At 41.5% G+C, this 18,881-nt stretch overlaps 1 protein-coding gene and 1 non-coding gene across 2 annotated transcripts in view; both read left to right on the forward strand.

The window, feature by feature from the left end:
• The window catches only part of LOC126088363 (uncharacterized), an 859,329-nt gene that overhangs the window by 770,441 nt on the left and 70,007 nt on the right, over positions 1–18,881 (forward strand). Inside the window, exon 4 of the mRNA XM_049906501.1 lies at positions 9,639–9,704. Coding sequence (XP_049762458.1) covers positions 9,639–9,704 — 66 coding nt within the window. The remainder of the gene's footprint in view (positions 1–9,638; positions 9,705–18,881) is intronic.
• Trnas-aga (transfer RNA serine (anticodon AGA)) lies at positions 3,505–3,579 on the forward strand. The gene has a single exon. It is a non-coding gene; the product is annotated as a tRNA-Ser (tRNA).

The raw sequence follows: 18,881 nt of genomic DNA on the forward strand, positions 1-18,881 counted from the left end.
GAGATCTATTTACGAAATTTCAATCACCAACTTTCTCTTCCGAATGCGAAAATATTTTGTTGACACCCACCTACGTAGCGAGAAATGATAATAATAATAATAATATAAGAGAGCTTGAACGGAAAGGTTTAGGTGTTCCTTTTTCCCACGCGCTATTCGAGAGTGGAATGGTAGAGATGTAGTATGAAAATGGTTCGATGAACCCTCTGCCAGGCACTTAAGTGTGAATTGCAGAGAATCCATGTAGATGTAGTTGTAGATGCGAGACAATGTCACATGAAAAAGATGGAGAATGTATGACGCCGATGAAAGATCATTCATTCCCAGGAGGCATCACTCTAATACCGCCTTGAACCTTGAATGAGTCTCAATACGAAGTGGAAGAGAGTCGAGTGTTTCTTCAGTTATCACCCATCCAGCATATATCAACTACTTCTGCATCTGCATCTACATCCGTATTCTGAAAACCACTGTGAAGTGTATGGCAGAGGGTACCCGCCAATGTACTAGTTATGAGGGCTACTTCACATTCCATTCGCGTATGTAGCTCGAGAAGAATGACTGCTTTAAAGCCTCTGTGTGCCCTGTAATTAGTCTAATCTTGTCTTTACGATAGCTAAGCAGCAATATGTAATACTTTTAGCACATTCCTAGATTCGTTTTCTGAAGCTTGTCCATGGCTTTTACAGAATAGCTTGCGGCTATTTTCAAGCGTCTGCTAGTTCAGTTCTTTCAGCATCTCTGTTTCGCTCACTCATTGGCCCTTCTTTGTATACTTTCAATATTACCTGTGTGTGGTTATTGGAAAAGGACCCACACAGCCGAACATTATTTTAGAATTGGTCGCACATGTGTTTTGTAAGCAGTCAGCTTTGTAGACTGATTGCCTTTTACTAGAACGGTACGTATTATACCAAAGAAACGAAGTACGACTGGCTATACCTACGACTGAGCCTGTGTGGTTTATATGATTTGACTGATTCCATTTGTGACTCAATGATAGTGTAGTCATATGATACAGGAGTGTTTTCGTTTTGTAAGATGGCCATTTTTACATTTCTGAACATTTAAAGCAAGTTACCAATCATTCAGTCACTTAGAAATCTTATCAAGTTATTATCGAATATTTGTGCTGTTTTTCGAGCGGATATTACTTCATTGTACATAAAAGCGTAATCAGTAGAAAGTCTGAGATTACTGTTAAAATTGTTTGCATGGTCATTAACACGAGGGCTGGAACTTTAATAGTGGCAACTATTTATTTACAGCTCGTACAAAATAAATACTTGTTTCAAAGTTTTACTGACCTTCAAAGTAGTCACCAGCATTGTGTATAACCCGCTGTCAGCGATGTGGAAGTCGTATGATACTCTTAGCAGTGCCAGTGGTGTCGACAGTTCGAGCGGCGCGGTCTATTGCCCAACGAATTTGTAGCAGTTCTGAAGCGAATGCCGTCAAGTGTTTCCTTCAGTTCAGAAATCGAGTTGAACTTACGAGGGTTTAAGTCAGGGGAATTCAGTAGGTGGTATAGCACTTGGCAGCCCTCTCAGTCAAACAAATCAGTAACAGCTTGCACTGTACGTGCTTGAGCACTGTTCTGCAAAACGATGGTCAGGTCCTGCAGAAAGTGTCATCACTTCTGTCTCTAAGTTGGTCGTAGGTTGTGATCCAAAAATGAACAGTATAGAGGCAGAACCACTAATCAGCAATGCAAATGCCCGTAAGAGGAAATCGTGGTGTCGAACTGTGGAGCAATATAAGAAAGTCATATTATCGGTTGAGTCTTGTTTCAACAGCCGACAACTTCTCGCCTAGTTTACGTGCCAAAGAGTAGAACATGGAGTGGGTTCGGTGATATTTTGGGCAACCATATGGCGGTATTCCACGTGCCCCTAAACTCCATGATCGCTTTATTGCCAAGAATTCAGAGACCATTTTGACTGATCAGGTCCCGTCCGTGGTACGATGTTTTTCCCCAGTAGTGCATTCCAAGACGACAGGGCCTCTGTTCTCATAATTCACATCACCCAGGACTTGTTTTGTGAGCACGAGGAAGAATTGTCGCACCACCCCTGTCCTCCGCAGTCTCAAGAGCTCAATATCATTGAGCCTTTGTGGTCTGCTTTAGGACGAAAGCTGCGTGATCGCCATTCACCTCACTCTTTGTTACCTGAACTTGCTACTAATTTGCAGGAATAACGGTATAAGGTTCACTCTAAAACCTTAAGACTTGGCAGTGTTCTTTGTTCCTGGTGTTTACATATTTTTGTCCGACCCCTGTAGATCGCAGACAAGAAATCGCCGCTAGCGACGAGGCCTCGAAATAAAGAATATATCAAACATTCTTTTGTGAAGAAATGTCACAGAAAGACCTCACTATACTGTTACCGAAAGCTGATGAAATAATACTCCACGACGAGACTTGAGTAGAGGGAAATAATACTGTCGCTATTCGAGACAGATCTGGCGAAATCCTACTGGATATTCTGATGTATATTTTACGGACTCAGACCAGTATTAACAGCATAACTTTGGGTTACACAAGGACTTTTCACTGTGGGAAACCGGTCAGGGAATGGAGAGTTAGGGAACGCAGTTACCGGCGTGTAACAGTGCTCTGCGCGTCCCGAAAATAACCTCTCTCCACTGCCGATGCATATTCCGTTCGCTGCCTATGAACAGGAGAGAGACTTGGAGAGCCGCAGCGGTGAAGACGCTTGTCTAGTGTGCTGGGGCAGCCAGCGGAGATTCAAACTCAATCGGCCAATCTGAGGTAGGTTGCCGTTTTTCTCTGAGTCACTTCTGGCAAATGCGAAGATGGTTCTTCCACCCATTCTACAATCGATTTCCTTTGCCATTCTCATCAAACTGAACTAGTCTCCCATGTATAATTACGTTCGTGTCCACAGAGGGATAAGGAGGAAATTTCGTTAGCAGCCATAGGCTTTGGCCAAAGATGCAGTGAAAACAAAACAAAAGACGTAAGCAACATGCCGACCGTAACGTCATATCACTGGCGATATATTGGCACAAAAACACCATAGACTGGATTGATTATGAGGATTTACTACATTGGGATGAAAATTTCGAATTGCAAATATTGCGATCAGCCAAATAAGTAACCGAACCGAATATCGTGAAAACATGCGCTGTGGCAGAAACTGACATCACCATACACACAGTGCGAACTACATATTGCTTATTGTAAATAAGTTATAGCTAGTACTGAAATTACACTTTGGCTACGTAGCTAAAGTGAAAGAGCGATACATATATGTACAAGGGTGGATCAAAAAGTAATGCCTCTTGTGACATAAAAAACTTAATCAGAATGAGATTTTCACTCTGCAGCGGAGTGTGCGCTGATATGAAACTTCCTGGCAGATCAAAACTGTGTGCCGGACCGAGACTCGAACTCGGGACCTTTGCCTTTCATGGGCAAGTTTGGAAGGTAGGAGACGAGATACTGGCAGAAGTAAAGCTGTGAGGACGGGGCGTGAGCCGTGCTTGGGTAGCTCAGTTGGTAGAGCACTTGCCCGAGAAAGGCAAAGGTCCCGAGTTCGAGTCTCGGTCCGGCACACAGTTTTGATCTGCCAGGAAGTTTCAAAAAATTTAATAATGAACATATAACAGTGAAATAAGTCCAGGTCATAGCCTGAATTGTCATCTACACAACAGTAACGTTTAGCGTAATCACCATAGATTTGTACACTTTTGCGCCAGCGTTGAACCTAGGCATGAGAAACATTCTGGAAAAGTTCATGGTTTCTCTTCTTGACCATTTTTTCCCAGAATGATTTTAAAACTATTGACTGTGAACTCTAGCTTGTCTTTTCGTCCGGCACACTACTCAAAATGTAACGTTTAGCGTAATCACCATAGATTTGTACACTTTTGCGCCAGCGTTGAACCTAGGCATGAGAAACATTCTGGAAAAGTTCATGGTTTCTCTTCTTGACCATTTTTTCCCAGAATGATTTTAAAACTATTGACTGTGAACTCTAGCTTGTCTTTTCGTCCGGCACACTACTCAAAATGGTTCAAATGGCTCTGAGCACTATGGGACTTAACTTCTGAGGTCACCAGTCCCCTAGAAACCTAACTAACCTAAGGACATCACACACATCCATGCCCAAGGCAGGATTCGAACCTGTGACCGTAGCGGTCGCGTGGTTCCAGACTGAAGCGCCTAGAGCCGCACGGCCACACCGACCGGCGGCACACTACTGATGTCCACTACAGCGTCCCCATACGTTTTCTTCATGGGTGAGGTTAAAACAGCTTTAAAATCATGGGTCAAGAAGCAAAGTCACGAATTTTTCCGAACTGGTGTAGAAATGCATGGTCACTATGTTAAATGGTATGCTGCGCAGAGGAGAATTCAGGCACGTTCCATACTAACTTCACTGCTACATGTTTACTATTAAATTTAATATGCCACAGAACGCATTACTTTTTGGGTCCACCTTCGTAATTTTCAGTGGATAATCGAAACGAGTGTGAGAAGAAGAACATAAAATCTTTGTAGGAAAGAAACCAAGGCAAGAATCGCAAACAATGCTCTGCTGTTATACAGCTGTAGTAGAGACACAGCACCGTGAATACCTCGAAGCTGGAATCGGAAATACACTTTAGCTACATAGGTCAAGAGGAGACTGAAATACACAGCTCTGAATATTGTCAGTAGTAAATAAAATCCTACAGACCGTAAGTATGCCACGTACGGAGCTAGTGACATGTGCCGACAGGCTGAGTTAGGTAGCCTCTGAGGTGACGCTCCTGCGCGTGCGGTAAGCTCGTTGCTGCAATGAGCAGTGTGTGTGATTTCACAAATACATATTCATTTCTGGAATTAACACGATAACTAAAAAGCTGAAGAGTTTTTACTACAAAGCTGTACAGTAGAGAGCTGCTACTTTTAATTCTTTTAAATCGTGATTAGTGGATGACTCGCATATGTACTAGACAGAGTCAACGACATCCACATCCGATATAGGTAAAATGTGATTCTATGTGAGTATGCTGCACTAAAATTATTCCTAAACATTTTTTTTGTAATTTTGCTTATTGTAACAGTGTCATCTCTGTTTCACACACAATGTCGTAGCCTTCTGAAGAAGGCAGTTTTAAAACTATCGAACCTATAGTTAATGTTTAATAAACCTGTATTTTGCTACTGCTTGGTTGTTATTTCCAATCCGTTGCAGCTCTTGCTTGCACAGTTGCTAAGGTGCAATAATGTTTAAAATCTTTAAAAAAACATCATTTGCTGGAGTGTGGATGTGTCTTTCATGTTGGATGCAGTGTGACAAATGCAAAGAATGTTGGCATGACCACTCTACGGGTTATGATGTAGGACGTTATCGGTATAACTACTGAAGGATTTCCATGTACGAACTCTTGTCCGACTGAATGTGTATTCCCAATCGCCTGTGCGGCTAAGAGTACGTAGTTAACGTTTATTTACTTTCGCTCTTGCTACGTCTGTCTTAAGAGTAAAGAGGGGTTTATTTTTGAAACGGTTAATATATAGCAGCTTAATGTCTCGTGCGTAAGTAGTTGCAGTATAACAAAAGACTGGATACATACCCCTATTATTTCCTTATCTGCGTTCTCTTACTCGGAACCTTTTGTCAATTTCTCCACAAATGGATGTAAGTATATCTCGGCTCTTACGGTATTCATCTCGATTTTTCATGGTTATCGGGACGACTGGTCCTCAGGAACGAACAGTCTCGTCTTGTCAACAGCCGTCTTATGCCGCCATGCAAGGAATCACCAGTGTTACACAGCGTACTGAACAATCCACCTCAAAATTGCGTAGTGTTGGTAAAGTAATAGTACAAATATCTGAAGGATGTTCCTCGGATCAAGAGCATAGGAAAAGTGTAAACAATCGTATGGCTTAACAACTTATTTCCAGATGATAGTTCTTGTACAGTTAAAACACACGATATCTGTACTTCTTTTATGCTCATTGTTTCGTAGGATCTGCTTGTGATGCACTTTATCCGTATCAGCAGAAGCTCATTCTACATGGCACGTAAGCAGTATATATACCACAGTTAGCAACATTTGTTCCGAAATAAAGACCCAATAAAATTTCACGAAAGACAATGACACCGCATACAAATAAAAGCTACGACCTCCAAATGAAAATGCCGAGTTTCACAATTTTATGGCACTGAAAGTAGAAGACTGCTCAAAAAACTTATAGCTCTTTATTTCCAAGAATGAGCTGGCCTTTCACGTTCTTCACATCTGTGTTATTTTGCGTTTGAAAGTAAGCAAATGAGATAGTGCAGTTTCCTTGTGATTCGCTCAGAGTGTAGCTGCAGTCTAGCTTAAATTGCATAAACGTAATCTCATCGTTTCCTTTGAAGAAAAACTACCCGTTATCTCTCATAAATTGTATCTTTTTATTTTACCACAGTCAGAACAGGACTTAGGCCAAATTATTGTCCAATAGAAAACCGCACAGTAAAATTTCATTCGCCAGAAAAACACAGCTTTATTGATAAGTTTTCCTGGAGGCGAAATGGTAGACGAACCATCATTTAGAAACGCAGATCTCGCACCGCTGATTTCTTGTCATGACCATATAAAGGAAATATGGACCTTAAACTGTCTGTAGCAAAACAGCTGACGCTTATACTACCTGTTGTTTCTAGTGTCACGCTACAAATGGATGCCATATCGGGGTTCATTAACAAAGCTATAAGAATATAGTTTTCTGTGACTATTGCTACCAACCATCTTACTACATTACAAATTATATTATTCCAAATGTTGTCGTTCTATTTCGGAAATGCTTTCTTCGTAGATCTGCTGAGATACCTGATAAGTGCAAAAAGGCATATTTTATTATTTGATCAGAGGATAATACCAGGTAAGTCCTTTTTCGAAACTAAATTACTGCTACAGCTCGATTCTGAATTATCATATGTATGCATCTGCTGAGAGAGAAAAAAAGGGAATAAGTGAGTCCTGAGATGTTAACAATCAAATTTTTGCTATAAGGGAAAGAAGCAGGTAATGGATAATGGAACCCAAAGGCACTGAAGGAAACACCCGAAGATTTGAAGGAAATGATCGAAGCAACCAGATGTAAGCCATCCAGTTACACTGTCGTCAGTGTTGATCAAAAATTGTGTTACACTATAAAATACTGTTAAACTCAAAGTGCATTGCAAAATGCAACCTATTAAGATAATGTCATCTGAATCCAGCCATTGCCTTAATATCACCTGACTTATCGCAAAGAAATTCAAACTGGCTGCAAGAGGACACTACGACAATGTCGACCAATCGATGGGGTGCTTGAACTGCCCATACCTACCTATAATGGTGTGTTTAACTTCAGAATTCTTTACTTGTATAGTGCGTAGTTGTTTCGCAGTTATCTTCTGTTCTCTTTAATGGAAATCGATCAATTCCTTTATTTATTCTACATCTCCTTTCAATTTCCAGGCTAAAATTCGTAAGATCTTTAAAGTTTGACAAAGTTTTGCCATCCTGGTGCTCTGAAGTTCTACAGTTAGCTAACCCATAGCTACATACACGTACTGTCGCTGTGTTACCACAGCCAGAAACTCGTTTAGTCGTGACTATTCATGGAATTATTGCGTCTGTTTCACTTGATTTACTCGTTTCTTTCCCCCTCACAGAGTGACGTTTGACTCCATTTTGGGAAATTACTTATTTCTGGGGACAAACTGGTTGCCAATAACGCTATCTCCACATTCGATACACCCAAGACGTTTAATTTATGAAATAAAAACTATTGTATGTACTTAAATATTGCTGTAATCACAGTTCAAGCATTAAAATCACTTTTTTCTGAAGTTTCATTAAAACAGACTTACTTCGTTTTTACCCTGATCCTTCAAGTGACTGTTGCGTTCGGGTGCCAATATCGAAAATATTGCTTATAAAGTTGAGACGAGTCGACTAGTTCACAACACTGTGCAGTACATGCCTTCGATTTCGCCTTCGGCCATAGAGGCTTCAGATATTACCATGACATAAGAGATGGTAGATCTGTGTACGATAACTATTAATACTGGTCTAAAATTGCGATAACTTTTTCAGTAGCTCTGTGATTCGGTTTCAATAAAAGTTCTTGTTTCTACAGCATGTTCGGCAACCACGTCTGGGTTAATTACAATTTACACTACTGGCCATTTTTTAATGCTTGCTACACCAAGAAGAAATGCAGATGATAAACGGCTTTTCATTGGACAAATATATTATATTAGAACATTTTCACGCAATTTGGGTGCATAGATCCTGAGAAAACAGTACCCAGAACAACCACCCGTGGCCGTAATAACGACCTTGATACATCTGGGCATTGAGTCAAACAGAGCTTGGATGGCGTGTACAGGTAAAGCTGCCCATGCAGCTTCAACACGATACCACAGTTCATCAAGAGTAGTGACTGGCGTATTGTGACGGGCCAGTTGCTCGGCCATCATTGACCAGACGTTTTCAGTTGCTGAGAGATCTGGAGAATGTGCCGGCCAGGGTAGCAGTTGAACATTTTCTGTATCCATAAAGGCCCGTACAGGACCTGCAACATGCGGTCGTGCATTATCCTGCTGAAATGCAGGATTTCGCAGGGATCGAATGAAGGGTAGACCCACGGGTTGTAACACATCTGAAATGTAACGTCCACTGTTCAAAGTGTCGTCAATGCAAACAAGAGGTGACCGAGACGTGTAACCAATGGCACCCCATACCATCACGCCGCGTGATACGCCAGTATGGCGATAACGTATACACGCTTCGAATGTGCGTTCACCGCGATGTCGCCAAACACGGATGCGACCATCATGATGCTGTAAACAGAAGCTGGATTCATCCGAAAAAATGACGTTTTGCCATTCGTGCACCCAGGTTCGTCGTTGAGTACACCATCGCAGGCGCTCCTGTGTGTGATGCAGCGTCAAGGGTAACCGCAGCCATGATCTCGAAGCTGATAGTCCATGCTGCTGTAAACGTCGTCTAACTGTTCGTGCAGATGGTTGTTGTCTTGCAAACGTCCCCACCTGTTGACTCAGGGATCGTGACGTGGCTGCGCGATCCGTTACGGCCATGCGGATAAGATGCCTGTCATCTCGACTGCTCGTGATACGAGGCCGTTGAGATTCAGCACGGCGTTCCGTATTACCATCCTGAACCCACCGATTCAATATTCTGCTCAGACATTGGATCTCGACCAACGCGAGCAGCAATGTCGCGATACGATAAACCGCAATCGCGATAGGCTACAATCCGACCTTTATCAAAGTCGGAAACGTGATGGTACGCATTCCTCCTGCTTACACGAGGTATCACAACAACCTTTCACCAGGCAACGCCGGTCAACTGCTGTTTGTGTATGAGAAATCGGCTGGAAACTTTCCTCACCGGCCACCGGCGCCAACCTTGTGTGAATGCTCTGAAAAGCTAATCAGTTGCATATCACATCATGTTCTTGCTGTCGGTTAAATTTCGCGTCTGTAGCACGTCATCTTCGTGGTGTAGCAATTTTAATGTCCGTGTGTGTGTGTGTGTGTGTGTGGAGAGAGAGAGAGAGAGAGAGAGAGACTGATGTTGTACTGGGGCAGAGCTAACGTGAACATCGCTTGTTCCAGCTTGGCGGTGAAGAGTGGCGAAGACCGGCCCAAGCCGCAGGACCTGCCAACCAACGGCGAACCTCTGTAAGTACCGCAGCTGGCGCGCTCCAGCAGCAGCGCTGTCACGACGTGCAGTCACACAGACCAAACCACAACACAAAGTACAGTGCAATCCGTATAAACCTGAACTACTTTAATATGTCATAACATCTGAACCAATAATGGGACGCATTTGCAATTTTGCGAGACGATAATACACAACTGGGAGATTACATAAACAAATACAATCTCCTCACAGCATATTTTGGAAGTGCCTTCCACCAGTATCGATGCACAACTGTACTCGTTTCACCATATTCCGCGATATTCTGTGAAGTTAATCCTCTGCCAGTGTTGCTAACTTGGTGTGTAAAGGCTCTCACGGAGTGCTGCAGTCGTCCGTGGTCTGTTCTTCTGCACTTAGTCTTTAAGATACCCATACAAGAAAAATTCCGGAGGGGGGGAGGGGTTGAGGTCAGGTGATCAAGGACGGGCATAATTTTTTGTGATTATTCGGTCACAAAAGAAATTGGTTACAAGTTACACGAAAGCGTTAGACGTGTGACACGTTGCTCCATTTTGTTAGTAATAACCTTCTGGAATTTCGATTTCGTCCAGCTGCTCGACAAGTGTACTCAAGATGCCCGCTTAAACTGAAGTGTCTACAGTCGTATCAAAGAAAATGGGGCCAACAATCCTCAAAGCTGACATCGCACGCCACACTCCAACCTTTTCATCATGCAGTGATGTTTCGTGGATGATATGAGGGCTTATACCGGCCCACTATGTGTTGATGTAAACTGACAGACGGAACCATGGTTCAAATGGCTCTGAGCACTATGGGACTCAACTGCTGAGGTCATTAGTCCCCTAGAACTTAGAACTAGTTAAACCTAACTAACCTGAGGACGTCACAAACATCCATGCCCGAGGCAGGATTCGAACCTGCGACCGTAGCGGTCTGGCGGTTCCAGGCTGCAGCGCCGTTAACCGCACGGCCACTTCGGCCGGCGACGGAACCATGCCTCAAAAAATGGTTCAAATGGCTCTGAACACTATGGGACTTAACTTCTGAGGTCATCAGTCCCCTTGAACTTAGAACTACTTAAACCTAACTAACCTAAAGACATCACAAGCATCCAAGCCCGAGGCAGGATTCGAACCTGCGATCGTAGCGGTCGCGCGGTTCCAGACTGTAGCACCTAGAACCGCCCCGCCACTCGAACCATGCCTCATATGTAACCCAAATCATGCAGAGAATTTCTGGACGTTGAACAAGATATCCCTGAGACCATGAACAGTAACGCATTCTTTTCTCAAGATCAGTTTCTTGCAACGCTTGCACCTTCGCAGCTGTCCGTTATGAGCCACATGAAATGCCTGTCCCCTGGCTAACTCACCGAATTAGATGGCGCAGTGGTTAGCAACTGGCCTCGCATTCGGGAGGATGACGGTTCAAACACGCGTCCGGCCATCCTGATTTAGGTTTTCTGTTTCCCCTAAAGCATTTCAGGCAAATGCTGGGATGGTTCCTTTGAAAGGCACAGCCGGTTTCCTTCCCTAAAATTATGGGACCGATGACCTCGCTGTTTGGTCCCCTCACCCAGATCAACCAACCAACCAACCAACCAACCTGGCCCAGTCATGGCAACGATTTGCTTGGAGGGTTCCCCAAGCGTCTTCGAACATTATCAATAACTTCTGCACTCAGTGATGGTCTGTGTTTACAACCATCACTGTTCAGTACACCAGCTGTCTCCAGTTTCCTTACAACTAGTATAACCGTTGCCTTTGTTGGAACATCACGTACATGGAATCCTCTCCGAAATATGTCCGTTGTGTTGTAACCACTGAGTCTGTCTTGCAGTATGTTTTGACAACAAAATCCGGCTCTCAAAGTGTATACTGCATGTTTCTGCCAGCTAAAGAATTCGATCGGATTACTAAGTAGCTCGTTATTGTCATGCGGACCGAATTAAAAACTCACAGACTACAGAAACCGCGACCGACGAAGCTACGAACGAACTAACGTGAACCGAGCAGGCGCGGCATTATACCGGACAAAGGACCTTATGAGCAGAAACTACAATCAACTTGCCAACAACGAACGGTACTTCTGATTCTCCCAGAGCCACTGCGATCATTAAAACAACTTTTCCTAAGAGCTGTTAGAGAGAAATTATGACCCGTTGAAGCAGTTCAGGTTTATGTAGATTGCTTTGTAGCTCTAAACAGAAATAAATCATTGCTTGCTACTATAATAGCATCCGTATTGTTTAGTTTATTTCCTTACCGAAATGTTCCCCTCAACTTATCATTACTTCGGTGACACAGCTTGACTCACAAAACACATATAAACATTCAAATGCACATCATCAGCACGTGCGAAATTGTACAAACTATATTTTCTGTTACCTAAAACTGTAATATCGCAAGCCGTTTATTAGTTTACTAGCTGACAAACCCGGCATTTCCAAGTATTCATTTTGCCAATTTTCTATTAGAAACGAAAACAAAAAGTGAACTGTGTTTGTGGTGTAATACTGAAAAAATTTCATTTCCATGTCCTGGTGAAAACGTCACTGGAATTATGACACAGTCGTAGAAAGAAGTATTCTTAACGCTCGAACGTATAAGTACATTATCCAATTTTTTTGTAAAAGCCTCTATGGCAACGCCTCTTCATAGCCAACTACTGTCTGCGCCTACAGCCGTTTGCGCTTTGTCGTTTAAATCTGTCAAGTGAGAAGTGGTGCCAGATGTCGGGGATTTGAAGTACAGATAAAATCGGAGCAATAAATGGAGGAATACCCTGGTGCGGCTAATACTTTTAATTTACTAACAATTACCGATTTCAATATTTGATCGCAACGCCCGATATTCAATTGTAGCGGAGCAGGAAAGACACAGAAAGACACAGAAAGCGGTTAGACGTGCTAAGCACTCACAACTAGAAATCATTCATTCCTCACTATAATTCAGTAAAACGCCACCTTCATCTGCCCTTTATAGCTCACAGACGTGTTCCTATATGCTCGTAAATCGCTTGCAGAATCTTAACAACTTTAAGTACTTGGACCCGCATGTTCTTTACTCCTCATTTATATATCTTTTCCACTAAATTTTAGTGCTTACGTCGTTCAGATTTTCATTTACATGTGGTATCCCGTAAATATGGCGACAGCCCTCTTTTTTTCATACACATTATTCAACTATCAGTTCCTTCGATTTTACTCAGATATTAATCCCACTGGGCAGAGCGCCCATACAACAGAAAAAATACGTATGCAACACATGCGTGCGTACAAACTTACTTATTTTAGATAACGAAGAAAGCATTTTTTATTAGTGAATTTGGCCAATAATAGACCGCTTAGAACATAATACTATGGCACATTCTTTTTCTTCTTATCTTTCCAGAACTTATTCATATTTTTTATATCGGTTTTGGGTGAGTCTGTATGCTAATTTTATTTTCTTCGATCTTCTTTTTAACTTGAGGTGTTATCTAACCCATATGATTGCCTCCATTCTCCCAAATTTTTCGTTGTGTTTATGTTCAATGTAGTCCGTTTTCTCATACGATAGATGTAATCAAATTTTACTGCACCTTCGTGAAGTATTGCTATCATTATCTTTCCACATGCCTTCACCTTATAAATTATTGCAATAGTGTCAGCAGAGCCGAGACATTTCACGTCAAATCTTCCGCTTCCTCGTCCTAGATTAATTCCTTCAATGTTCTTCTCATGTAGTTCTTTATAGTCTAAGACCAGACTAAAGAGAATCGGTGAGAGCCCGTAGCCCTACCGGGTACCTGTGTTAACACTGAATGGTTCAGAAATTGCTCCCAAAAATTTAAGTGAGAGCGTCTGTTCTACTAATTGTGTGGTGGTTTTGTCGGTACCTGCTCCTTCCAGTGATAGGAACGCTGACTGTCTGTCTGTTTACAGTATAGCAGAATTTTTGAAATCAATGAATGTGACGACTGTGTTAAGATCCCACATTGCTCTTCTCCTTGTTTTCAAGTTAAAAAATTTGCTCCGGGCACCATCTTTTTTTTCTGAACTCCGCTTGTTGCTCGCCAGATGTGTGTCCTGATAGGCCTTCTATCGTATTCAGTAGAACTAATTCTCCAGGTGACTGGAAGTAAAGCTACGCCTCAGTTATCGGTAATTGTCTGTGTTTGTCCTATCTACCTTCTTATGTAGCGGATGGATTACGGCTTGCTTCCAGTCGTTGGGCATTCTTCCTTTCTCCCTGAAATCTCATAAATGGTTTCAGCTGCCACTTCCCTCCAACTTTTCACATCTCAGCTAATATCCCGTCTTCACCTGGCGCTCCGTTGTTTTTCAGCTGGCCCATATATTGTGTAATTTGATGCAATTAAGGTGATTTCGAAGGTGAAATTTGAGGCTATCTGGAAATTAGTCGTTATGTTGTCTCTGTTGTTGGTAATCAGTTTGCCTCTTGCATCTCTGATGTGGAGGCTCACCGGATTGTACACCGTTATCTCTTCTTTGAAAACTTTCTAGAAGTCCCTAATGTGGAGCTGTTTGAAATTTGTATCTCTTATATTAATTAATTAATTAATTATAATTACATTAACTAAAGAAAATATATGAATCAACGCATCAGAAAAAATCCTCGTCACTTGCTGACATATATGTCATCCTGCCACTCTTTGGTAAGGCGCAGGGTAGAGAAATGAAATATTCAGTAACTGAGTCTAAGATCATTTCCCCTGCTATATCCTAGTTATTATCACTTATTAAGGCGGTCAAAGGATTCGGTTAACTAGTGTTGAAGTCAGGTTTTCAAACTGCAGTGCAACCTTCTATCACCTACAAGAATATTTTAGGATTTGAGTTCTCCAAAGTGTTTTTAAACACTTTCAACTAAAGCTGTCTAACTACCCATGCCAAAACAGACATTTAGCTGGATAAACACCTGTGTACTTCGTATATGGGTTACGTCATGTCGAATATCCTCGTAGACATAATCCACGGATGAATAAAAGTACTGCAACTGCTGCTACTACAGGACGATGAGAAACGAATGAAGTGATAACTTGGCAAACGAGAGAAGTTTGAATTTCACACAGAGTGTTCCAATATACTTTGTAGATCATGCTGAGAAACAATTGTGCTGTAGTTCATAGAGATTTCAGAATTCGTCTTACAAAAATAATTTAATAGCACTGAATTTGTAATCGGTAAATATATTACTTTTTGGATGTCTCAAAATGCAATTTAGACGCGAGGTAGTTTTCTTACAAATTATCACAGGCTGAAATGGCATTTCTGGCCAAAAGATGTTCAGCATTATATGTTAGTGAGTCAGAGACTGTATGAAAACAGTAAAAGAAGAGAATCAAGCGCTTGAGATGTGAGCTGCAGAAATATGTTGAGAATTAGAGGGACTGATAAAGGAACAATGAGGAAGCCCTCCGCATATTCTATGAAGAGAGGAACATTTGGAAAACTCTGAAAAGAAACCGTATCTGATGACCTCGATGTCGATAGGGTGTTAAATCGTATTATTCCTTCTTAAAAGAGAAGGGATAGGATGATAAACATTGATGAAGTCATCATGGAATAAGAACTAACTTCTATGCTACTTGAGGAAAGTGTGGAGGGTAAAAATTAGCCGGACGCTGTGGTCGAGCGGTTCTAGGCGCTTCATTCCGGAACGCGATGCTGCTACGGTCGCAGGTTCGAATCTTGCCTCGAGCATGGATGTGTGTGGTGTCCTTAGGTTAACTAGGTTTAAGTAGTTCTAATTCTAGGGGACTGACGACCTCAGATGTTAAGTCCCATAGTGCTTAGAGACATTTGAACCATTTGTAACAGTTCGTAGTTTATTTCTTTAGTCGTCACAAAAGTGCGAAATGCCTATTGGATGACGAAAACAAACCTTTCCCTAATACCAGGCACAGCTGATAAAAGAACAACTGATGCATTCAGGCACTTAACAATCATTATTAGTTTCATTTAGACAGAACAGGATCCTAGTAAGAAATGGTCGCGACCGTCTGCATATTGTGCTGCGTACCAGGCGTACTCGATCAAATTTTTAAAATATGATGATGCAAACTGAAAATACAGAAATGGCTGAAGTTTAACAATACTGTTCTGATGATCAACCTGGAATGACAAAAACTACTGGAAATTTTACTGTCCGACAAATTTCTGAAAAACGCTGTACGCTGCTGGAAAACCTTTTATAGAGTGGCTAATCACACTATTAGTTTTGTGTGGAATCCGAATTTCTTTACGTCGCCCTCCTAAAGACAGAGCGTCGTTATATCTGGGATAAGAGTTCCACAAAAGGGAAAATTATTTTGAGCAAATGGTAAGAAGACGGTTCGGATGAAACACACAAAATTATTCTTTCCCATTTCTCGAGATTTTTCTATGTTTATTACAAGATTTTAGCAAGTGAACAATCTTTGTTTTTAAATTTTAGGTCCCAGTTTGGCTGGATATTGGTGAAGACAGAAATAAAACTCCGGAAACAGTAATGTAATGACACATATCACTGGCATTGTTGTATCTGAATGTGTCACAGCATTCACTGACTGCACAAGCGACTCTCCGTTTTTCGCTCGGAATGATAAAGTGCGGTTAGCAGTCTGTTGTTGCACGAAACCTGACTAACAGGCTTTACACACAACATTTTAGGGGATAACAAGAAGCTTCGTAATTTTTGAGACTTCCTTCTCCGTACAATTTCCTGAATCTCTGTAAGCAGGTCGAAGAAACCTGGAAAATAAGAAACGTTCGTATCACTTGGAATATTCAGAGTGCCTCTCGTGATAGCCCTAAAGGCGCATTGACTCTCACGAGCAGTTCTAAATGTTTCGTTCTTTCACACTTTTTCGAGTTTCATGTCGGCACATATTTCGTACTGCATGTAAATTTTTCCTCCATTTATAAAATCCATGTTCATATTATACGAAACGAAACCGGCTTTGCACATTGTTTAAGTTTAAGCGTTTTCTCCCCCCTTCGTTTAACCAGAAAATGTACAGCCTTTCCTTCGTCACTGTGAACTATTACTGTATATGTTTTCTTTGGGCTTGGAAGGTTCTCCATTTTTGTTCTGAACATTTATTAGCACATAATCGTTCGAAGCACAATTCACGGAATCGTCAGAGTTACTTCTAACGTTTTCACAATTTCTAAGGAAATGCCGACATCATTCCAATGAATGGCAAAAAATTAACTAACAAGTAACACACATATAAGTCTTCAGGAGACGTAAGTAATTTCGACTACATACCACGTTCTTTGTATTTCAACTTTTTAACGTTGGAAACATTGCCGGCCCCGGTGGCCGAGCGGTTCTAGACGCTTCAGTCTGGAACGCACGACCGCTACGGTCGCAAGTTCGAATCCTGCCTCGGGCATGGATGTGTTTGATGTCCTTAGGTTAGTTAGGTTTAAGTAGTTCTAAGTTCAAGGGTCTGATGACCTCATAGTGCTCAGAGCCATTTGAACTATTTTGAAACATTAATTGGGTTTCACATTACAGTGGAATTCTGGAACCTGCACGACGACAGATGCTATCAGCAAGCATAGATGAAGAAATCACAAAAAAAATTAATTCAGCTCTATCTCCATTGTTCAAACCTAGCGATAACGCAAAGGCAGCTGTTAATTATTATGGATTTTAAATGGGTTGCAAATTCGACGGAACAGTAACTGTTGAAACCTTGCACCGCTTTGGCGCCAGCACAAACGGCTGCAGGTAGGAAGGACTGGACTCTTAAGGTGTAAAGAGGAATTTTCTCGTTCACACTCCATTATCACAGTGCCAGTATAAAATAAACAGTGAGTGATGAAATGCAACTAATACGTAATCCGGTCACGGCAACAATTAACTTACAGTAAGTGAAAAAATATTTTATTATCAATTAATTAAAAAATATACCAAGGTAGCAACGAAAGCAAATTAGAGAAAATTTAAATTACTCACTTAATCAGAGCAAACACTATTAAGATAAAGGGTAACTGCCACTCTGGGTAGCTATACAAAGTTCCTTAGTTTCCAGATAAACTTAGTGAGGGAGAATCTGGGCTAGTTAAAGAAATTTTTGAAATTAGTAAATTATCTAGTCATACACATCTGATCTAATGTCCCAGATAGCTACACAAATTAAACAATTTAACAGCTACATAAATTAAATCCATCAGGACGGTCTTGTAGGCTCATATTAGCAATTCAGTATTTAATTAATAACAAAACAATTTATTAGAAAACAAATTCAGGATAACAAGAACTGAGATAGTTTAACGACTAGGAGTAATCAGCTCATTCAGTGACGATAAATAGAAGGAGAAACTACAGTGATACACACAGTCGGTTTACTGAGTAAGGCTTCCCTCAAAAATTTAGTTAATACAACTACTACACAGTTCTGGCAAAATAAGTTATGGGCTCGAAATCCGTTACGGAAGACACATACACTTTCAATGACAACACAATTGGCGGTAGATTCAATGGAATAGATGCAAAAACATTTGAAATTTCTGGTAAGATCTTATGGGACCAAACTGTTGAGGTCATCGGTCCCTAAGCCTACACACTACTTAATCTAACTTAAACTAACTTACGGTATGGACAAAACACACACACACACACACACACACACACACACACACATGCCCGAGGGAGGACTCGAATCCACGACGGGGAGAGCCGCACGTACCGTGACAATGCGCCCGCGACCGCGCGGCGAACCAGCGCCGCGATTAGATGTACATACAAATTTCACTACTCCTCGGGTCACAGCTTATTCCATTCCGGCTCTAACTCCTCACAGGCACAGACTAACGGAACGTACAAGATACCCGGAACCCGTTCTAGAACAAACTAAGATCTCGGATGAGAACCCGTTCGGCACTCCCGTAACACAAGGACACAGAGAAGTACGATAAAGAATGGTGCGAAAAGTGGCAGTTGACCTTAAATAACGAAAAGTGTGAGTTCATCCACATGAGTGCTAAAAGGAACGCGTTAAACTTCCGTTACACGATAAATCAGTCTAATCTAAAAGCCGTAAATTCAACTAAATACCTAGGTATTACAATTGCAAACAATTTAAATTGGAAGGAACATACAGAAAATGTTGTGGGTAAGGCTAACCAAAGACTGCGTTTTATTGTCAGGACACTTAGAAAGTGTAACAGACCTACTAAGGAGACTGCCTACACTATG

This window comes from Schistocerca cancellata, chromosome 6 (genome assembly GCF_023864275.1).
Source record: "Schistocerca cancellata isolate TAMUIC-IGC-003103 chromosome 6, iqSchCanc2.1, whole genome shotgun sequence".
In the NCBI taxonomy this organism is placed as follows: domain Eukaryota; kingdom Metazoa; phylum Arthropoda; class Insecta; order Orthoptera; family Acrididae; genus Schistocerca; species Schistocerca cancellata.